This window comes from Mercenaria mercenaria, chromosome 9 (genome assembly GCF_021730395.1).
Source record: "Mercenaria mercenaria strain notata chromosome 9, MADL_Memer_1, whole genome shotgun sequence".
Taxonomy (NCBI): Eukaryota; Metazoa; Mollusca; class Bivalvia; order Venerida; family Veneridae; genus Mercenaria; species Mercenaria mercenaria.
In genome coordinates, this window is record NC_069369.1 from 39,563,191 (window position 1) to 39,584,797 (window position 21,607).

Genomic DNA, 21,607 nt, shown 5'->3' on the forward strand with positions numbered 1-21,607 from the left:
CTAAACAAACAATCTAACAAAGTACAAAAAGGGCCATAATTCTCACAGAATGCTTATCAGAGTTATGGTTCTTGGCCTACAAAGTCACCTAATGATGATTAACAAGTGTGCACAGTTTCAAAGATGTAGCTCTTATAGATTTTGAGAAAAGGTGGACCAAAACAAAAATTTTAACCAAGACACTCGAATTTTCAAAGTACAAAAAGGGCCATGATTTTGACAAAATGCAAATCAAGAGTTATGATTCTTGGCCTACACTGTCATCTTATGATGACACACAAGTGTGCAAGGTTTCAAAGCTGTAGCTCATATGGTTTTTGAGAAAAGGTGGACCTAAACAAAATTTTACTAACTCCGACGCCGACGATCAAGTGACGACAATACCTCGTAGATTTTTTTCAAAAATCAGTCGAGCTAAAAAACGGCATCTGCTACCTTAAGACAACAGTAAATATTTGTAAGTGCTTTTCTTTTGTTGGTGATGCTTTCCTGGATGTGTTACAGTCAAAGTGATAAAGACCACCTCTGAATAGAGACCACCTGGCTCTAAAGATCACATGTTTTGTTTCCCATTTTAACATTTACAGTATATTTTATTCTGTGAATAAAGACCACCTCCCAATAAAGACCACATTTTGGCTCTCCCAAGGGTGGTCTTTATAGACAGGTTTGACTGTATTTATAAAGTCTGAACTGAAAGGATTCATTACATGGACAGTTCTTGTTCGACAGTGCATAATTTAATGGACAGTAACTCCTTATTTTTATCAAGTAAATGAATTTATCTAAAGAAATTTAAATACAATCGCTTTGCTATTTTAACATTACAAGGCTCGGAAATAGACTTGATGGTTAATTTTCTTTCGAAGACATTTTTCGAGTCGACTGCCAAGGTATGAATTTAGATCTTATAGAGTTTGGCGGTAGCTTGTACCAGTTTAGGTACATAACCATATACATGTATACTGGTGAGTTGCATTTCAGGTCCATGTTATCTTTGCAGATATTTGTTTTTAATTTAGGGAAAATACAGCTGAAATGCACCGCCCGATCAGTAGTCTCAGTGCTTTGATTAATTTAGGGTGTAAGCTGTCCCTCGTAGATGTAGTAGGAGGCTGCTCGTATTAGTAAAATACGTAAGTAACAACAGCAATGCTTTGTAAAGTATTTAATGCTGATGAATGTATACATACTAGTAATTTAAGAATCATGGAATGTATTCAACTATTCGTTTTTTTTCAGTCTTTAAGTATAGCTTTGCAGTTTTCTCGGTCAACCATAAAGCTGCCACTAGAGAAATGTTACTTTTTTCCGGAAAACATGTCCAAGTTAAAAACTACGTTTTGGACAGATGATGTTGACCGTTACGGTTGGTACAGACGTAAACGTGTTAGATTGTCTGTTCAGTACATCGTTTGGAATTTTCACTATTAAATCAAGAGAGGCATTTTCACTATCAAATCAAGATTTTCACTATCAAATCAAGATAATTATTTAACTATCCAATGCATTACGTGTGTCACAATTTGCCCTAACAGTCTTGAACTGAGTGAAGTTAATAACAGTAGGCAAGTATTGCCGTCTAAGAAGAAAGCACAAGTCACAGCAGGTGTCCAAGATGTAGGTAATTGTCATATGTAACAGATAAATCCTAGATTCACTTCATTTTTTGTTGATTTTTGTTTTTGCGCTTTTTTTTATTATTTTATTCAGTATTTTAATGTTAACACACACGTAAACCGTAGTCGTGGTATTGGGTATTTTCTATGTGGACGGAAGATTTGTTTGCTTTCTGCCTTCGTGATACGCATGTTGTTCACCATACTTGTAGCTCCAGACGCATACGGTGTCTGACAAGTCACATGTGCTTTGGTCCAAGCTGATTTTCCTAAAGTATAGTTGCTAGACGGCCGCCCATATTTCATGAGTACGAGCCGGGAAAGTTCCTGTTCCATTGTGTAATATAAATGTTACTGAGTGCAAGTTTTCACAGATACTAGGTGATATATAAATTACAAAGGTTTCTCATTATTACCTAGAACAGTTTTGTATCTTTAGTCTTTTTATCGTCGTTAGGTTTACTTAGTGACAGATGACAGCCAAATGGTAAGAAAGTATTACAACCCTTTAGGTGACTGGAACAAACTGATAAGTTTGCGAGGTCCAATAGCACAATGAACAATACTTTAAGAGTTCAATTGCCTTTTCCAATGAAGTCTTTAGTATTTTGCTTAAGTCCATGGAGATTTTGCAGTTCCTCCATGCGCACCCGTGTGCGCAAAGAAGTAGTCAGTTTTTGGACATAAGTGTTCTTGTATGCCTAGTTTAAAACTTTTGACGCGTTTATTCAAAGGCACTTAGGTATAGTGTTGAATATCTGACATCTCTGCATTATAGTCTCGTAATGCCTTCGCAACTTGTGAACTCGAGTCGGTTGTCAGTGATCGGACTTTGATATGACCTCCTTTAGCCCTGTTGTCAAGATTTTGTTTTCGCAGAATATTTTCACTTGATGAAATGGAAGCATCACTTGAACATTTGTTTTGCAGTTTTAACGAATGCAGTTTTTTTTTCATACAGTGCTTATTTGCTACTACTGTGCTGATGAAATGTTTCTCTCGGGACTTGTATGCTCAATTAGTGGAGCATAGGTATGTTGAGCCATTTCACTTCCAGCCTGTGGTCTTCTGGAAAAGGAAGTATCGCACTTGGCGTCAGCTATTTTCTCTTTTCCTGCAAGAGATGTTATTCTTGCATGATATTCCTGGTTAGATATCATTTGTTTTTATGCTTTTGTGTTGTAGTTTCAATCAGGACGTTCATTTTATTCAGAAGTTAAAATTTCGATTTGGTGTTTTGATATTTAGGCATGACAACCTGATGGTCCCATTTGTGACTTCATAACACAGCCGAGGGACCACGTGGTTTAACACATATACCTCGCCAGGTGAAAAGTTTCACAGCTAATGTATGCAATGTCCAGTAATGTCAGGGTTTTTGTTTTTCTAGGTGTGGTTGATCGCATATGTGTCCATTTAAAGACTTCACAAGTTCTTCCAGGTTTAAGATATTAAATATTACATTTTCATCCAATTTTTTTTATATTGCAAGTATTGTCTGTGTTGGCTTTTGGTCTCAGTCTGCAGATTGTCATCTCAAGATAAATTCAGTAATTCTTGTGTATCCGAGTTTCGTAAACGCTGTGTGAAAGTCTGTATTTGGTCTTGTCTAGAATTTAACTCCTGTGCCTTTTCTTATATATTGTTGACTGCTTTCCTTTCTGTTAAGCACTTTTTAATGATCCCTTACTTATGACTGATAACATATAATATTAACATATAATCCAAATTGTTTACACAAAACTATGGCTAGACTGTGAAATATCCAGATGATTTGTTTTAACTTTTACGCACTTTCTGTAAGAATGTTTGCTCAAAAATGACCGGTCAGAAGGCAATTGTCTGTTCTTATCAGCTTGTTGGATATCAGATTTCAGAACATGATACACAGTCAAAGCAGGTTATACAACCCCAACCGTAGCCTAGCTCCATAGCTACATGGTTATTTAGTACATTTTTAAGTGCCAGGGGCCAGTTTCGTATTGTGTCCCAGGTACGCTTTTTGAATAAAATAGGCAGATGTATTTTATAGGCATTTATATTCAACTGTTTTTTTTATGATATTTATAGAACTAAGGATTCCTGCGGACGAGTAATTATGGTGTAAAATAAATAAATGCTTGAATCGATGTAGACGACCGGCCTGGCCTAAATTCTTACTCGGGGTAACGGAAGTCAGACGAAACGGAAACGGTAAGCCATCCATCCAGATTCAGCTGAAATTTGCGGAAAAAGTAAACGGTTATGAAACACCTTTCTTCCCACCATTACTTTCGTCTGGTCACATGCTTTATTAAAACCATACATATGTTTTAAGATAATACGCTACAGTGCGACGCAAGGTGTGTATTTTGGGCCATTTTTGCCTCAAAATTTATTGTCCTGAAACCGGAGTTTTACTCGTTTTTATAATAGAAACAACGGAATCGGCAGGCTGAAAATGTCACATGATGAAGAGCTAAGTATATGTAAATACATCCGCTCTACACTTTCCTGGCATTTCTCAAAGCTGGATTTTTTTAAATAATTTTTTTTTCCGCACAGGTATCAACGCAGATTTGTGGAATTTTCAAATTTACTGTCCCTTGCCCCTATATCTAATGGTTAAACCATACATATGTTTGGAGCCAGGGGCAATAAAAATTTTAATACAGAAACAACCTGCTGGAGTTACTTCAACTGTAAATGGACAGAACAAACATAGGGACGGAAGCCAGTCTACACCAACAGGTCCTGTTTGCTGTCAGCTGCAATTTGTGAGTATTTAAAGACCTGCTCCAGTCCTACCTTTTAACCTTAAATTGTCACCGAAAAAGCATGAAAATCCTGACTATGAACTATGAAATAAAGTGTGGCGCGTGGCCGTTAACAGTTACCTATTATAATCATGGGTTGCATACACACAATAGAATTCGAATAGCCGCGGAGCAGGGCTTTAAAGACCCACCACAACTTAGTGACCTACTTTTTCTTTCCACATGAACTTCGTGAAAATCATTCTGATAATGCAGTTATACTCCAAGATGACAGGCGGACAATTTAGGCCACCCGTGAATCAATATGTTTTCACAATTTCATATGCAAACTTCTTCAGTCAATATTTTGTCAGTACAGTTTTAAAAAAGTAAAATGAATAACTGTTTTACACTGTGGAAACAGTGTGGTCTAAACTCAATTTCATACAGCAAGTAATGTGCATACTGCTTTATTTGCTCAATTAAATGTTTAAACATTAAACATATCTTCCTGGCATAATATCTATCACTGTCAAAATGTAACTAGATACTTGTATTTCTCACTTTTTCCATGCAAATCATGTATAATTACCATCACGGAAAACAAAAGAATACAGTTACTCTGTGGCGCATCTTTAAGACCAGAGATGAAGCTAGAGATATAGTTTTACACAAAATGGCATAGTTCTGTTTAAAGGGTCGTTCTGGCTATGATCGTTTATTTGTGGGTACATTTTGTCTTGTTTGTTTCGCATCAGTACCAGTTAATGCCCTTACTTTGCAATCTGAAGTCACGGAAGGCTGCATTCGATTTTTTATAGGAGCTCGAGGTCGGGAACGCAGATTTTTCGGCCTTATCCGGCCTTTAAGTATTTTTACGGAGCTTACGGCCTTTACGAATATGATCCAAAGTTTTCATAATCTCAACTTTTAAAAATTACTCACAGACTCGGGTATATTGCTATGTTAAAATATTGCTAGTGTGAGAGAAGCGATATGCACTTCAGTTTTGCACTTGATATGCTGCTGTTGTCGTTGAACACGTAGCTTTAGGTGCCATCTCTAAATTAACTTAATTAATGCTATCTCATTGTAAATTATTAAATGAATTCCCAAAGAAATCCGTCACTTTGATGAAAACAGGTGGCCATTTACCGCTAGCCTTTCCCCCAACATTTTATGGCCAATAGGAAAAAAGCGGCCGATTTGGGCATGTTTTTTTCGCGGGTTGAAGTACTGGATTGAAGAATATATGCTTTGTAACAAGTTGACTATGAATTTTAATTTTCTACAAGTAAGATATTTTCAGGTCCGTTTTTTTTAATATGAAACGTTCCAGGAACCGTATTTCCAGAAAAAAACAACTGACATCTGCTACAATTGAAGTACACTGGAATCACTGGTTATATAACGGTATACCGGAATATGCCATACTGGTACTGGTCTTGGCATACTAGTATAATGTTTTCGTACAACTAAAGCACTAAGAACATTTCCTTCAAAGCCTGGCACAAACCTTTCAGTTTTATTTAAGACGCCACGGTGCTTTTCATGAATCGAAGTTGTAACATCTGTGCCGACATTTCGAAGGTATTCATTTTCAGTTATTCTGGAAAATAGTTTTAAAATTATTAAAATTATCATACAAACAGATAACGGCACTTACACTGGTGTTATTGTTGTTCCGTGCCATGGCTGCCCATTTCGAGTCCACCAAATGCCAGTTATCATCGATGTACACGGCGTTCCAACTGTGGTTCGACTCCCCTTTGAAAGAGTCTCCAGGTTTGAAGTCTTTTCCTTTTGCATACCCCGTAAGTACAACACAGTACAGTCCCGCATACCTGCATAAATTATTAAAACATGTTAGTGATATCATCAAGTTGGTATTCTCATGTGAACTCTAATATATTTTAGGTCAATTATAAATAAAGCTTATTAAATAAGTCTTGTGTCGATTCAGGCAGCTTTGTGACCTCGGCTATAGATGGAAACAGCGACTTCCAGCTTAAACATCTGACCACTTAGAAGACATTTCAGACACAGCGCCAACAATATTTTGGTTATCTATCACCAGCTTGGCAATAAATAGATGAATAAATCATCTGTGCAGACTTGAATGTAAACACATATATATAGCCCAGTTATCGAACAATTAAATACGTGCGTAAGCTGGCTAAATCCATTCCCAATGTTGGTTATGATATTGTTATAAGGAATTTATTCAAGTTGGATCTTCCGCGAAAAACACATTTCCCGTGTTACAAATACATTGTAATTATATCATGTATAATCTCACGCATGTAATAATTTTATTAAATTAAATAAGAACACGTAAACAGTTCATTGCATGACCTATGATTAAACCTATGGAATCCTTCAGGGCCCTTCGCACAAACGTGGTGCGTGTAGTTGTCCTAACTATGTATTTTTCAGATCATTTAAATCAATGTTTCTTTTTTCAATCACATAAACTTTCATTTATATATGCAAGCCTATATCCTACTATCAAGACTTGTTATTTTTTACATAAAAAATGGTGCAAAATATTTGAACAATGTGCGTACAAAAGCCAAATCACACAATGTCTCTGTTAGGTTCATACACCGCATTTGGCTTGTATACTGACTAGGAAATATTCAGTCGTCTATTTTCTTTCTCTTTTTTTCGTCCATGTTGGAAAACAGACGTTTTCTGAAGATGAGTCAATCAGATGTGTACTGGTCGTTCTTAATGGTTCTCTTTAGTGACCCTTAACCTACGTACTAAAAAACTGAGCCACGTATTATAACAACTTTAATGTCAGGTCTTTTTCCGATTAACAAGTTAACAAGACGCAAATATTGCTACAATGTTATTATATTGCTGCACATCAATTTCCACCGTAAAATCTCGCATATACAATATTTTGTAAATTAAAAAGCGTTAAAAATGCGATAAACTGACAAATAAAGACACCATATGTATCACGCCTTAAGACATAAAAATCACACAAAATATGAACCTTGTGTCAAATATGTAGTAACATCTTGATTTTGTCGTCAGTACAATTGACGATCCATTTAACACCTAGATAAACATGTGTTAGATACAAAAAGTGATCTACATAGGCATGCAGATACGATCAATTGACCCGGCCCACGCAAAAATGTTCTCTTTTTTTTTGTTAAAAAAAATCTTGATCGCATTTCATCAGGTCGTTGGACAATGTTAGATAGCCAATCACTGTGAATGTAAGCGACACTTGTCTAAACAAGTTTATAAATTGAGAATACTCATATTCGAGAAATATTTACATGATTTTATATAGTCAATAGAACGCAATTTTTGCTTTGTTTCTCTTATAAAAAGAAAACAACAAACTTACATAATATTATCATGAATATATTTTGAGTGCTGATCATGTGCTCGGTCATTTGCAGTTTCAATTATTTTTCTATGTAATAGTGACTTTCTTTTCTAGAGTAATTTTAACAAGGTTAACTATGATGGTTTTCTAGCTATAAAGATGAATAACGGACAAGTCAAATATGACGGTTTTCCAGCTATAAAGGTGAAGGAACACACAAGTTAACTATGAAGGTTTTCCAGCTATGAAGGTAAAGGAACGGGCAAGTTAACTATGACGGTTTTCCAGCTATAAAAATGAAGAAACGGGCAAGTTAACTACGACGGTTTTCCAGCTATAAAGGCGAAGGAGCGGAAAAGTTAACTATGACGGTTTTCCAGCTATAAAGGCGAAGGAGCGGAAAAGTTAACAATGACGGTTTTCCAGCTATAAAGGCGAAGGAACAGACAAGATGACAATGATGGTTTTCAAGCTATCAAGGTTGAGGAACAGTCAAGTTAATTATGACGGTTTTCAAGCTATAAAGGTGAAGGAACGGGCAAGTTAATTATGACGGTTTTCAAGCTATAAAGGTGAAGGAACGGGCATGTTAACTATGATGGTTTTCGAGCTATAAAGGTGAAGGAACGGGCAAGTTAACTATGACAGTTTTCGAGCTATAAAGGTGAAGGAACGGGCAAGTTAACTATTACGGTTTTCCAGCTGTAAAGGTGAAGGAACGGATAAGTTGTTTACTATGGCGGTTTTCAAGCTATAAAGGTGAAGGAACGGGCAAGTTAACTATGACGGTTTTCAAGCTATAAAGGTGAAGGAACAGGCAAGTTTACTATGACGGTTTTCAAGCTATTAAGGTGAAGGAACGGGCAAGTTTACTTTGACGGTTTTCCAGCAATAAAGTTGAAGGATGGCCAAGTTAACTATGACGGTTTTCAAGCTGTAAAGGTGAAGGAATGGGCAACTTTACTATGACGGTTTTCAAGCTATAAAGGTGAAGGAACGGGCAAGTTAACTATGACGGTTTTCAAGCTATAACAGTGAAGGAACGGGCAAGTTAACTATGACGGTTTTCAAGCTATAAAAGTGAAGGTACTGACAAGTTGACTATGATAGTTTTCAAGCTATAAAGGTTGAGGAACAGTCACGTTAACTATGACGGTTTTCCATCTATAAAAGTGAAGGAACGGACAAGTGAACTATGACGGTTTTCAAGCTATAAAGGTGCAGGAACGGGCAAGTGAACTATGACGGTTTTCAAGCTATAAAGGTGAAGGAACGGACAAGTGAACTATGACGATTTTCAAGCTATAAAGGTGAAGGAACGGACAAGTGAACTATGACGGTTTTCAAGCTATAAAGGTGAAGGAACAGGCAAATTAACTATAACTTTTCCAGCTATAAATTTGAAGTAACGGGCAAGTGTCATCATCGGTATTTTTTTTTCGGAAAGGGAAAGTACATTCTTTAAACTGCAGACCATTGGCAAGTTCGCTGGATGGTTATAATTGCACTGATATGAAACAGAATATGTCATTTTGCTGGCAGCATAAAAACATGTGCAAGATATTTACTCACCCACAGATAACAGCAAACACCTTGGCATATGTAGTCTCCTTGTTTTGAAGGGTCTTGAACAATTCCTCTGCCGAACCATGGGGATACTTCTCAAACTGTATTGCATGAAGGTTCTTTGTTGTCATCCATTTAAATATAACCCTGAAATAATTACAAATTTGAAAATTATTTACAATGACTTAGCAAAAACGTTCTCATTTTCTTTCGTATAGTTGTTTTAGAAAAGACACAAAAAATCCATATGCTGCATATCAATACGGTGATATTTCCCACAAACAACTTTTCGTCATCTGTCGATGGTCAGGCTAGTTTTGACCAAGGCTGCCTTGAGGAATGTTTAGTCAAAGCGTTCTTCAGCAACGTGTTCTAATATGGTTTCGTTTAATAAATGCGTTAATAGAGACAACAACAACAAAACATAGAAAGTTGTGTTTGGGGAAATAGAGATTACACTGACAGTATCTGCGCTTCGAATCCACTTTGATAGAGAAATCTGTTTCCTGAGAAAAGGAAGGAACAAACACTGATAAAGATTTTTTGGTCTCAACAGATTTAGTTCGTTCGTCTGATCGAAGACTTTAAAGGCAGTAAATTACAAAGGAAAGAAATATTTTTTCGATAAAAGCATCTTCATTAAAAGCGGAATTGATTAGCACAATTCAATGCTTTTATGGCTTTTAGGAAAAGAAAACTAATATAAAAATCAACAGTCGAACCGGTAGATAAATACTACATTTTTGATTTACAATTCTTTATGTCAATTAACCAGTTCTTTAGACTATTTGCTCTCATTAAAACAATTTTATAAAACAAACTGGCAAACACATGGCATATACTTCACTCACAACTAAAGAATATTGACATGTTTATACGGCAAACATCTCTAGTGCGGTGTTCCATCTGTTGTTTCGGAAATACTGACCACCGTATCGTGTTGTTTTTCTCTTCAGTATTAAAGATTGACGCACAATAAAGATAACTCTAACACTACCACCGATAACGAATGGCACGTGCATATCTTTTGTGTCCGGTGAGGGTGAAAAATGTTCTGTTTATAATGCAGATAGCAAAAACCTGACATTTTCTCTCTATTGTTTCATGTTTGTAGACTACGTACATTGAATCGCTTCCAGAGCGTCAAACAATTTTATTCATTTACGTGCTTAACCATACTACGGAAACTTTAAGGGAACATTTGGAAATATAATTATTTTCAACCTTGACTATCTTGTATGCACAAACAGCAGTAGAAAAATGTTGAAGCAAGTTTTATACTCGTGCATGCACACTTCATTTTTAAATGAGTGCGCGCACAAACGGTACACTTACAACCCAAATGTAGTCCGTGATCAGACCCCGTGTTTTGTTCATAGGAGATAACTCCTGAGGCTATTCAGATTTTGTATAATTATGCCCCTTTTCTTCTCAAAGCGAAGAAAGATCGGTCAGAATATATAAGAGAAATGATAAGATAATTTTAAAAAGATTATCTAGTTGGTAGCCAGATTAACCCAAATGATACACAACAGAGATAATACGCTGAGTACTCGTGTGCACGAAAAAGCCGGTCTTACGACAGGATTTCTGTTTTAAAAACAAGCAAAATAGACCAAAGCTTTCAAATCCCACTGAGGTTTTGTAAAATGGAGAAAATCTGAGCTAAATCAAGATTTAGCTGTACGATACACCAACTCTGTTTAGAAAATTTTCTCAACTGCTGCATAATAGAAATACGTTTGTATTGCAGGTATTGTTTTAGCAGCTAATTCATCCATGTGTAGTTAACAAATGTATAAAATCTTGAAAGAATCATGCACCTGTTAAATCTTGGCTTTGCTCTTTTTAATCTATCCGTTTTATTACAGTTTCTTTTCGCAGCCCAAATGCTCATATATAACATAAAAGACTGGTTTCATTCTCGTACTAAAAAGCATATATTTTCGCTGGGTCAAAATTTGGCGAATTTGCGAGTATGTTCGCGAGGTTTAATATTCGCGAAATTGTAAAAATGGTATCCTATCTGAATTTGAATTATACTGATGGTGAATATTTACGCAAGGATTAATTTTTGCGACATGTAGGGCCTCGCGAATATAGCGAAATTTAAACCCTCGCGAAAATTTCTGCTTTTACAGTATTCACACTGTTTCACTTCTTTTCAAAATATTTTGAATATAATGCACCAACAGTGTTGAACTGCATAGCAGATGCACATGTAGATGATTTTTGTCTTGATCCCAGTAAGAACTAAGCAGGTTCTCAACATTTTATGATTTCTTATAACTATTTTATAAGAATTTAAAATCACTGTAAAGAGTTTAGAATTAACATGCTATAATGGTGGAGGACGATCACATGTCTCGGCTTAGACAGTGTACTTCAACCTGTGAATTGTTACTTTAATGGTTCTCTCAACCGTTGTATTTATTTACAGGTTTCAGTGTACTGTTATTTTAATGGTTCTCTCAACTGTTATGTTTATTTACAGGTTTCAGTGTCCTGTTATTTTAGTGAACTGTTATTTTAATGGTTCTCTCAACCGTTGTGTTTATTTACAGGTTTCAGTGTACTGTTATTTTAATGGTTCTCTCAACTGTTGTGTTTATTTACGGGTTTCAGTGTACTGTTATTTTAATGGTTCTCTCAACCGTTGTGTTTATTTACAGGTTTCAGTGTACACTCAACCGTTGTGTTTATTTACAGGTTTCAGTGTACTGTTATTTTAATGGTTCTCTCAATCGTTGTGTTTATTTACGGGTTTCAGTGTACTGTTATTTTAATGGTTCTCTCAACTGTTGTGTTTATTTACAGGTTTCAGTGTACTGTTATTTCAGTGAACTGTTATTTTGATGGTTCTCTCAACTGTTGTTTTTATTTACAGGTTTCAGTGTACTGTTAATAAAGACATGTAGAACATTACATATCACGGAATGAAACAGATTGTAGCCAAATCGGGACTCAAACCCGAGGCCTTGGCATACCGATCTAATGCTCTACTGACTGAAGAAAAAAATTGTGTAAGAAGTTTGAAATTAGGTAGATTGTTCAGTATTCAAATTATTAAGACATTGTATTCAGATTCGAACACTAATCTTCGGCTGGTCTCTATAGAACTCGGCCTTTCGTTGACGGTAACCCGGGAATGTGACATAAATAACACTGTTTTGCCACATCAACTGAGAAAACTACGAAATAACTCTTCCTTGAACTCGACCAGTAGATATTATGTGGATGACATACATATAAACTTGAAAGGGCGCACGTCCCAGGAACTTATGAATCATAAACGTATTTTCTGGGAGTGTGTTTGTTAGAAGAACTACTCGGCAGGACTGTATGTTCGGAAACAATCTGTTAATGGATTGGACGTTTTGTAGAGACTTAATGAAAAAACGTTTTTCCTGCTGCAGAACGGTTCACTGTTTACGTATTGTCCCCTTTGACAGGCAATTCGTCTAAACGAACATTTTCGGACAGTTTGATAGACGCTGATAAAAGACATGAAGCCGAAATATCTCGTTATTTCCTATTGATTAGTTCCCATGTAATATAGCTGTCAAATTTCCTGCTATTTATCAACAGAAGTCAGAGACAATGACAGATTCCGCGACGTCATTCTACGAGATCTCGCGAGTTTTATGATGCCTCATTTCCAGAACAAACATAGAAACCGCCATTTTCCAAGAGGTTTTGGCAACTAGACCATCGCTCATTTTACAAAATAAATACAACGGAACAGAGAAATTTCCTGAAAATCAGATAACGTGAAATTTAATGTGATGGTATCTCTTAGAGAAAACATAATATAAAGAAATAGGCAATTGCATCTAGAGGAGTTTCTCTAGAACTGTCTATTTGTCTTTTCGCTTAAATAACTTTCGAGGAGTAATAGGACAGACAAATGGCAAGACAATTAGATTTTTCAGTCAGAAACCACCACTTTCACAGGGTGTATGGTTTTGTACAATGGCACTGATGTATATAATGCAAGAGTAAGTATTTGCGCTAGATACATATCGTCTGTTGACCGCCAGATGGTGCTAATAGCCTTCTTATTTCATAATTATGCTGACAGCACCTTCTGGCGGTCAACAGACGATATATTCTATAGATAATCACGAGAATTTCGTGAAAACAAAACCTGCAAACCACAACTCATTAACTGAGAGGTCTTATTCAATAAATTATTAAAGGAAAAACCATGAAGGAGATGGCTCCGTACATCTGTAAAATTTAAAACTAGTAATAGGAAACAGCGATCGCGTTCAAGGGAAAGCGTCTAGAATGACGTGTGACGTCTTGACGCATTCAAACACATAATATTGCGACATTACGGATGCTAACAAACAAGTTCCATCGATCTCTCCGGCCCTCTAAATATGCTACACTTCAATATGCGGACTGTACTAGCTACAGTGGGTAAAGTTTCATTCTACACTAAAAATAATTCATTCAAGCCAACACATGCATTTCATTAATACTAAAATACAATTTCATTTATTACGTGGCTTAAGATATTAAAACTTCAGATAATAAAGCGAAATTTAAAGAGCAGTCACATAAATCTTAATGCTCATTTTAATACCAAATAAAACTTATGAATGTTGTCATAAATAACCCCGCTCCGTCTTTGTATAATGCCGCTTTTCTATTGTCGACTTGATATCGTTTACTACAATCTTGAAACTTGAGTTGCATAAATAATATGCTTCTTAATATAGTAATTTTCATGTTTTGTCTGAAAAGTACGAAAGCACGGAGAGGACATGACTGTGAAATTTTTATTTCATCTCGTGGCCATGAGAAAAGCTAAAAGATATTTTTTAACTTTTGTTTTGAAAAATAAAAGAAAGCGTGTCTACGAGATAAAAAATGGAAACTAGAAGATGCTTTTGTAGAAAAGCGCATGTCTCACCCACTGCAGAGTCGTATAAGCAAGAAGACAATAGGGGACAGGAGCGAAAGTCAAAGAGACACTGATGGTTGGCTGCAATAGAGATCATTTACTTGGCATGTCCAATCATCCCACTAAGTTTCAACATTCTGGGCCTAGTGGTTGTCATGTTATGAATTGGAAACGGTTTTCCATGTTCAGGCCCCTTTGACATTAACCATTGATCAAGTGACCCCAAAATCAGTAGGGGTCATCTACTCTGCATGTCCAATCATCTTATTAAGTTTCAACATACGGAGTCAAGTGGTTGTCAAGTTATTGACTGGAAAGAGTTTTCTATGTTCAGGCCCCTGTGGCCTGACCTTAGCTCCCCCAAAACGATAAGGGTCATCTACTCTTTAAGTCCTATCATCCTATGAAGTTTGAAGGTTCTGGGTCAAGTGGTTCTCAAAATATTAAGAAAACCCTTTTCCGCGTTCTGGTCCCTGTGACCTTTGCTTTTGATCAAGTGACCCAAAAGGCGATAGGGGTCATCTACTCTACATGTTAAATCATCCTATGAAGTTTCAACATTCTAGGTCAAGTGGTTCTAAGTTATTGATCAGAAACGGCTTTCCATGTTCAGGCCCCTGCGACCTTGACCTTTGATCTATTTACCAGAAAAATAATAGGGGTCATCTTCTCTGTAAGCCCTATCACCCTATGAAGATGAAGTTTGAAAGCTGTAAGTAAAATGGTTCTCCAGATATTGATCGAAAATGAAGTGGGGTTGACAGATGGCCCCTGTGACCTTGACCTTGGATTGAGTGACCCCAAAAACAATAGGGGTCATCTACTATGCAAGTCCTATCACCCTATGATGTTTGAAGGTTCTATGTCAAATTGTTCTGAAGTTATTGATCGGAAATGGACTACTATGTTCTGTTCGCTGAGACCTTGACCTTTAATCAAATGACCCCAAAATCAATAGGGGTCATCTACTCTGCATGTCCAATCATCCTATGAAGTTTTAACATTCTGTGTCAAGTGGTTCTCAAGTTATTGATCGGAAATGGTTTTCGATGTTCAGGCCCCTGTGACCTTGACCTTTAACAGAGTGACCCCAAAATCTAGGGGTCATCTACTCTGCATGTCCAATCATCCTATGAAGTTTCAACATTATGGGTCAAGTGGTTGCATTGATCGGAAATGGTTTTCAATGTTCAGGCCCCTGTGACATTGACCTTTGAAAGAGTGATCCAAAAAAAAAAAAAACAACAGGGATCATTTACTCCATAAGCTCTGCTATACCCGTTCTAGGTCAAATGGTTCTCCAGTTATTGATCGGAAATGAAGTATGACGGACGGATGGACGGTCAAGGCAAAAATAATATGTCTCCCCCAATGGTCGGTCGGTCTGTCGGTCTGTAGACCAATCCGTTTCCGGACGATAACTCAAGAACGCTTGGGCCTATGATCATGATAGTCGATCGGGAGATTTGTCATAACCAGCAGATGACCCCTATTGATTTTGAGATCAGTAAGTCAAAGGCCAAGGTCACAGTGATCCGAAACAGTTAAACGGTTTCCGGATGATAACTCAAGAACGCTTGGGTCTAGGATCATGAAAGTTGATAGGGAGGTTAGTCATGACTAGCAGATGATCCCTATTGATTTTGAGATCAGTAGGTTGAAGGTCAAGGTCACAGTGACCCAGAACATTTAAAAGGTTTCCGGATGATAATTTAAGAATGTTTGGGCCTAGGATCATAAAACTTGATAGGGAGGTTAGTCATGACCAGCAGATGACCTCTATTGATCATGATTTTGAGGTCAGTAGGGCAAAGTCAAGGCCACAGTGACCCAGAACATTTAACCGTTTCCGGACGATAACTTGAGAACGCTTGGGCCTAGGATCACGAAACTTTATAGAGAGGTTGATAATGACCAGCAGACGATCCATATAGATTTTGATGTTATTAGGTCAAAGGTCAAGGTCACATTGACCCAGAACAGTAGAACTTTGGTGTACAGTGAACAAATAATTTCTGTTTCTTGTGCAATTACTGAATGCTTCAAGGGGAGCATTTCGTGTTCTACAAGCTCTTGTTAAAGAAATCTTACAGTCTAGATGTATAAAAGAAAACTACATCTTAAAAATAAAAATTCTTCAGTTAAAAAAGAAACAACATGCCCCCTCCATGCTCCCGTACTTCGGTATATTTGCATCAACGCTAAATGATAATGAACAAGACAATCTACAATTCAGTTTTGCTAATACTGGTTTATTTATTACAACTGGGAGAGCAAGCTTCCTAGGAACCGATATGTGCGATTGTACGCAATCATGGCTCGAATCAACCATTTCTCGTAAAGGTTGTCTTTGATAAAATAATTACTTACTGATACAAGTGTTTAAAAAAAAACTACGAATAGACAATTAAAAGCAATTACAAACAAAACTATTTGCGAGAGGTTACCTTCAGTTATATCAGAAATCATTCTCAAATTGTTGGTCAGGAAAGATGGCATCTGTAAAATTGTATAGATAGTACAGATATTGCACTGTGTTGTGTCGCGTTGTATTGTGCTGTAATGCATTGTTATCAATACTGAATAGCAGTCTTTAAAAACGTCTGTTATTCAAATATAGTTTTTTTTTTATAATGTGCATACACGCGATAGTTACCCACTTTATTCACTGTATACAACATTACGAAAAATGTTATTTCCCTCTTTATAACAGTACATTGTATTAATATTACAAAAAGTTGTTTACCCCTTCATCAAAGTACTTATAGCTATAACAAAAAGCTATACAACAGCGGCGTAAACATTAAAAAGAACAAATTACTATTTAATGACCGAGATGAATTACGTCATATGATTGATCTACAAGGTAAATACAGCAATTTTTGATGGCGAATAAGACCTGACGGTCTTTCAAAGACTCTGATAAAACATTACCTTAGGTTATATATAACACAAATTCTTGCAAAGAAAGAAAATCTTTGAGGGAACTATTTTACAACGATTTTATTGCACAAGTAAAATATGTTCTGGCTGTGATACTTTCTGCATGAAACGTTTTGCTGAGAACTCTTTTTTTTCTTAGACTAGTAGAAATAAACGAGAAAAAATAGTACAAAGAGAGAGAGAAAAAAAAGAAACTGAAATAAAACGACGGTGTATTTTTTGTTGCTACATGTACCCAAAACTATTTCGACAGTTTTCTGTTTCTAGGCCTACCTACATAATGTTGTTTTTAGTTTCCGTGGGAGATTAATTTTCGTGGCGGTTGTGATTGTGTAGGTCAATAAAACTAAGTCAAAATGAACGAAGAAATGAAATTCCCATTTAATATTTGCAACCAACGATTCGGCAAAAATTAAACGACTTCACAGTATCCAAATAAATTACATGAATACACACTATTGACTTTTATGGGATAGACGGCTATATAAAAGTATGCATCACATTCATACGACTTTGACACTAAAATTTACGACAGTATTTTTGCTAAATGAGGAAGTAAAAAAATGTATACAATATGAAAATGTCAGAAAACATTGGGCGCATTTCACTTTCAGGTTGAGGTAGGAGTGGGTGGATGTTGGGCGGAAGTGTAATGGTAAACGGAATTGAAAACAAGAGCTGTCAGTGGACAGCGCGCTCGACTATTCTCAGTGCTTGATATTATAATATAAGCAATGAGTAAAACTGTAACATTACAATAAGCATATTCTAAGTCGAAAAGGGGCCATAATTCAGTCAAAATGCTTGACAGAGTTACCTCCTCCTTTTTACAGACTGGGGTCATGATGGTAAACAAGTATGCAAAATATGAAAGCAATATCTCAATGGACTTTGCAAATATGTGGGGTGGTACGCAAACTTTAACATTTATTCTAAGTCGAAAAGGGGCCATAATTCAGTCAAAATGCTTGATAGAGTTGCCTCCACCTTTTTACAGACTGGGGTCATGATGGTAAACAAGTATGCAAAATATGAAAGCAATATCTCAATGGACTTTGAAAATATTTGGGGTGGTACGCAAACTTTAACATTTATTCTAAGTCGAAAAGGGGCCATAATTCAGTCAAAATGCTTGATAGAATTGCCTCCTCCTTTTTACAGACTGGGGTCATGATGGTAAACAAGTATGCAAAATATGAAAGCAATATCTCAATGGACTTTGAAAATATTTGTGTGACGCTCACGCTAACGCTCACGCCGACGCCGGGGCGAGTAGGATAGCTCCCCTTTTCTTCGAATAGTCGAGCAAAAAATGAAAAAAAAAAGAAGAAAATATGGGAGAGCGCTAGACGACGGCGGGGGGGGGGGGTGTTTACGGGCGGGATGATACCAAGAAACACCATGCAGTAAAATGATAAGAAATTTGAATAACGAGAAACGGTTTCTTGGGGTGTGGCGGGGTACGAAAAAAAAACCATTTACGATATATGGAGAAACTCGAATGCTTGAATAAGAAAATGGGCATAGTAATTATTCTTCCGCTAGCCTATGTAAAAATGAATCTAGTTCATTATCTCTTAGTTTAGAAAACAATTGATGGCAAAATGATATCTTGCAGTCCGTATTGTGTGTTCATGAATCATTGGTGTCTTTCAAAAGAACTTAGACGACAGTAGTTCAAGTAAAGCATATTTCTGCCGTGCCGTAAGATAATTCTTATTGTCACGAATCTTTTCATTATGTGAAATCTAGTTAATGTTATAATGAAGAAAATTAGTTATCTGATAGCAGTTCTGGGCGCTCACTAGATAACCAGATAATTTTCTCGATATTTATCTAGCAAATGCGAAACAATTCGCAAATCTTATCCTATGGCAGAAATATGCCACTATGGAATCCAACCATTTTACATGCTTAACCGTTAAGGGTGCCTTTTCTTCGTGTACATAAGTTTCTTTCTTTCGTTTTGCCGCAAGCGTATCTCTTTCTTACGTTATCGTTGAAGCGGTGGAACGAGAGGACGACAGCGTTCTTTCATTGTAGCGGGATCGAAGAACAAGACAACGGCATAACGAGAAAACGGCAAAATATCGTTCTTTCCTTATGTCGAGTGCGCTTTGTCGTTCTGTCGCCCGCGCCACAATGTAAAAACGGACAGGGGGAGACTGGCAAGAATCAATCTCCACAGATATTAAAAGTGAACGTTAGCAGTCAATGACTTACCTTGCCTTATCAAGGTCAGAGAAAAAGTTTCTGCTGTACACAAGATGCCACAGAAGGTCTTTAAAGCTTGCATGGTTACAGCTTGCTACCTGAAGTAAATAAATGCACACGTATAGGACTGTGCACATTTCACAGCGATTTAAAGTACATGTAACTTTAAAAACGAAACCTTACAACCATTTTCACTTTCAATTTCATGAAATAGTGTCATTTTTTACGACCATGAGAAAAAAATATAAAGACGAATTTTATTTAAATCATATTCATATACAGATGTAAAAAACTACAGAGAAAAAGATACATCTTTGTGTTTTGTAAAAAACAAACTTTTCGTTTCTTCCTCAAAATCATAATCCCGATAAAGTTAATTATGGTTTTCCAAGAAGTTTTCGGCGACAACAATATTACTGAACAAAATGATAAGGATTTAAAAAAAGAAAGATATTGATGACATGTTTCTTTGTTGTTTTTTTCTCCGACGTATGCTTCTCTTAAATTTCCTTTTCAACATAACCTTTATATCTGGCCAAAACCTGGATTTTGTATTCTGTAATACAGACAGACACTTTGACGAAACTTGCCAATATTACTGACAAAAACTCCGTGCGCACTATGATTAATGTGAAATATGCATCAATGAGCCAACAACTGCATTTGCATGTTATAGATTGATTAATCTGCCAAGTATCATTTGTTATCATCTTGCAGATCATCATATATTAGATATTTCGCTGCCACTAGTTTGTCTGAAGATTCATCAATGTTTGTAAATGAGCAGATATCATATTATCCGTAATTATCATGTTTATTAGGATTGGGGAACTATGTACGATGCTATCTACACGGCGTCTGTGATAATTATTCATACTTGAACGATGAAATCATATCACAGAAATCTGCTAAGTTTATACATTTACTAAATGTTTCAGTTGTTCATGTTAATGCCATGGTTATTGACTCAATGGAAAAAAATCAAGGTTAGGTTGGTATGTCACGCATATCTGCCACACTTGATATGGATTAACCACAGTTATGAGTCTGTTTCAAGGTCTGGTAACAAACTTGGTTCGTTAGTTGATTGTTAAATAGTTTAAACTATCCTGTTTGGAGCGATCTCACTATCGTTCCAAGAGAAGTGGGCTTTCAGCGGTCTTGAAATGATCAATCCTTTTCGAGAATGATTTTAGACAATAGCATTTCATGTACGGACACCATTTATACTCCAAACTAAGATTACAATTTTGCGTCCTTCAAAAACACCTGTATCAAGGTAAAAGTTTTATTTAATCAAAAGCCACCGAATTTAAATTATAGAAAAAACCTTGTCCCATGCCGTTCCTAAGGTACTGTCAGGAAATGTTTAAATGACCCTTTCACGGGACCAAAACCAACGGATATGATGAAAATAACAGTATAATCATCTTCAGAAATTAGGATTATTAGACAGGCAGAAATGATGCCAGTTTTCGCAGGCGATGACATTCTAATGCTCAAAGCTGTTACAACTGTTCCACAACGTCAAAACAGTATGTATGTCTTGAGATCTTGGTTTTATAAATATTCTGTTGTTATTTTCATTGTTTTGTTCGATGTATGCCTTCCAAAAGAATGCACATGAAACGACGCGCGTTCGAAACAAATGCTGTTAAACCTTTTCTATCACCTACCTCATACAATAAACGATCTGAGAGCAAAATACGTTTTTATGACTAGTATACAATTGAAAGGTATGCTATAATAACTTGGAAACAAATGTACCTATCATTAGACACAGCAGTAAATACTTTAAAGGAGCTTTGTTTTTATTAGAATACCTTTGCCTATTAACCTTGTTATATTGTGGCACTGCATGGGGTATTTTGCTTGGATTTTACACAGCCGGCGTTTGCTTGAAAATGGCTAAAACAAACGTATGACTTTCTGCTCGTGGGTTCAGTTTCACACGACTGGCAAAAAACCTTGTCGTTACCGACGGAAGAAGACGCCAAAAGCCCAACATGCATCACTATTATGCCAACCCAAGGAATGTTACTAAATAAAAACGCAAAACCAGGATGCAACATACTTAAGTCGGTACAACCACAGGAGTCTGAAATGTTATCAATAAGACCATAAAAGTCTATCTTTACAAAAAATACCCCCTATATATATAAAATAAACATAGGGCGTATTTTTTTGTAAAGATAGACTTCTAATGTCTTATTGATAGAATTTCAGACTCCTGTGGTACAACTAAAGATATGGCGGTAAGGCAGCTACT

General features: G+C 36.4%; 1 protein-coding gene across 5 annotated transcripts in view; it reads right to left on the reverse strand.

The window, feature by feature from the left end:
* The window catches only part of LOC123546923 (uncharacterized), an 80,995-nt gene that overhangs the window by 16,041 nt on the left and 43,347 nt on the right, over positions 1-21,607 (reverse strand). For all 5 annotated transcript variants that reach the window (XM_045333579.2, XM_045333577.2, XM_045333576.2 and 2 more), the window contains exons 3-5: positions 19,348-19,436; positions 9,276-9,416; positions 6,021-6,198 (exon numbers count right to left, since the gene is read on the reverse strand). In XM_045333579.2, the coding sequence (XP_045189514.2) occupies positions 6,021-6,198; positions 9,276-9,416; positions 19,348-19,436 (408 nt within the window). The remainder of the gene's footprint in view (positions 1-6,020; positions 6,199-9,275; positions 9,417-19,347; positions 19,437-21,607) is intronic.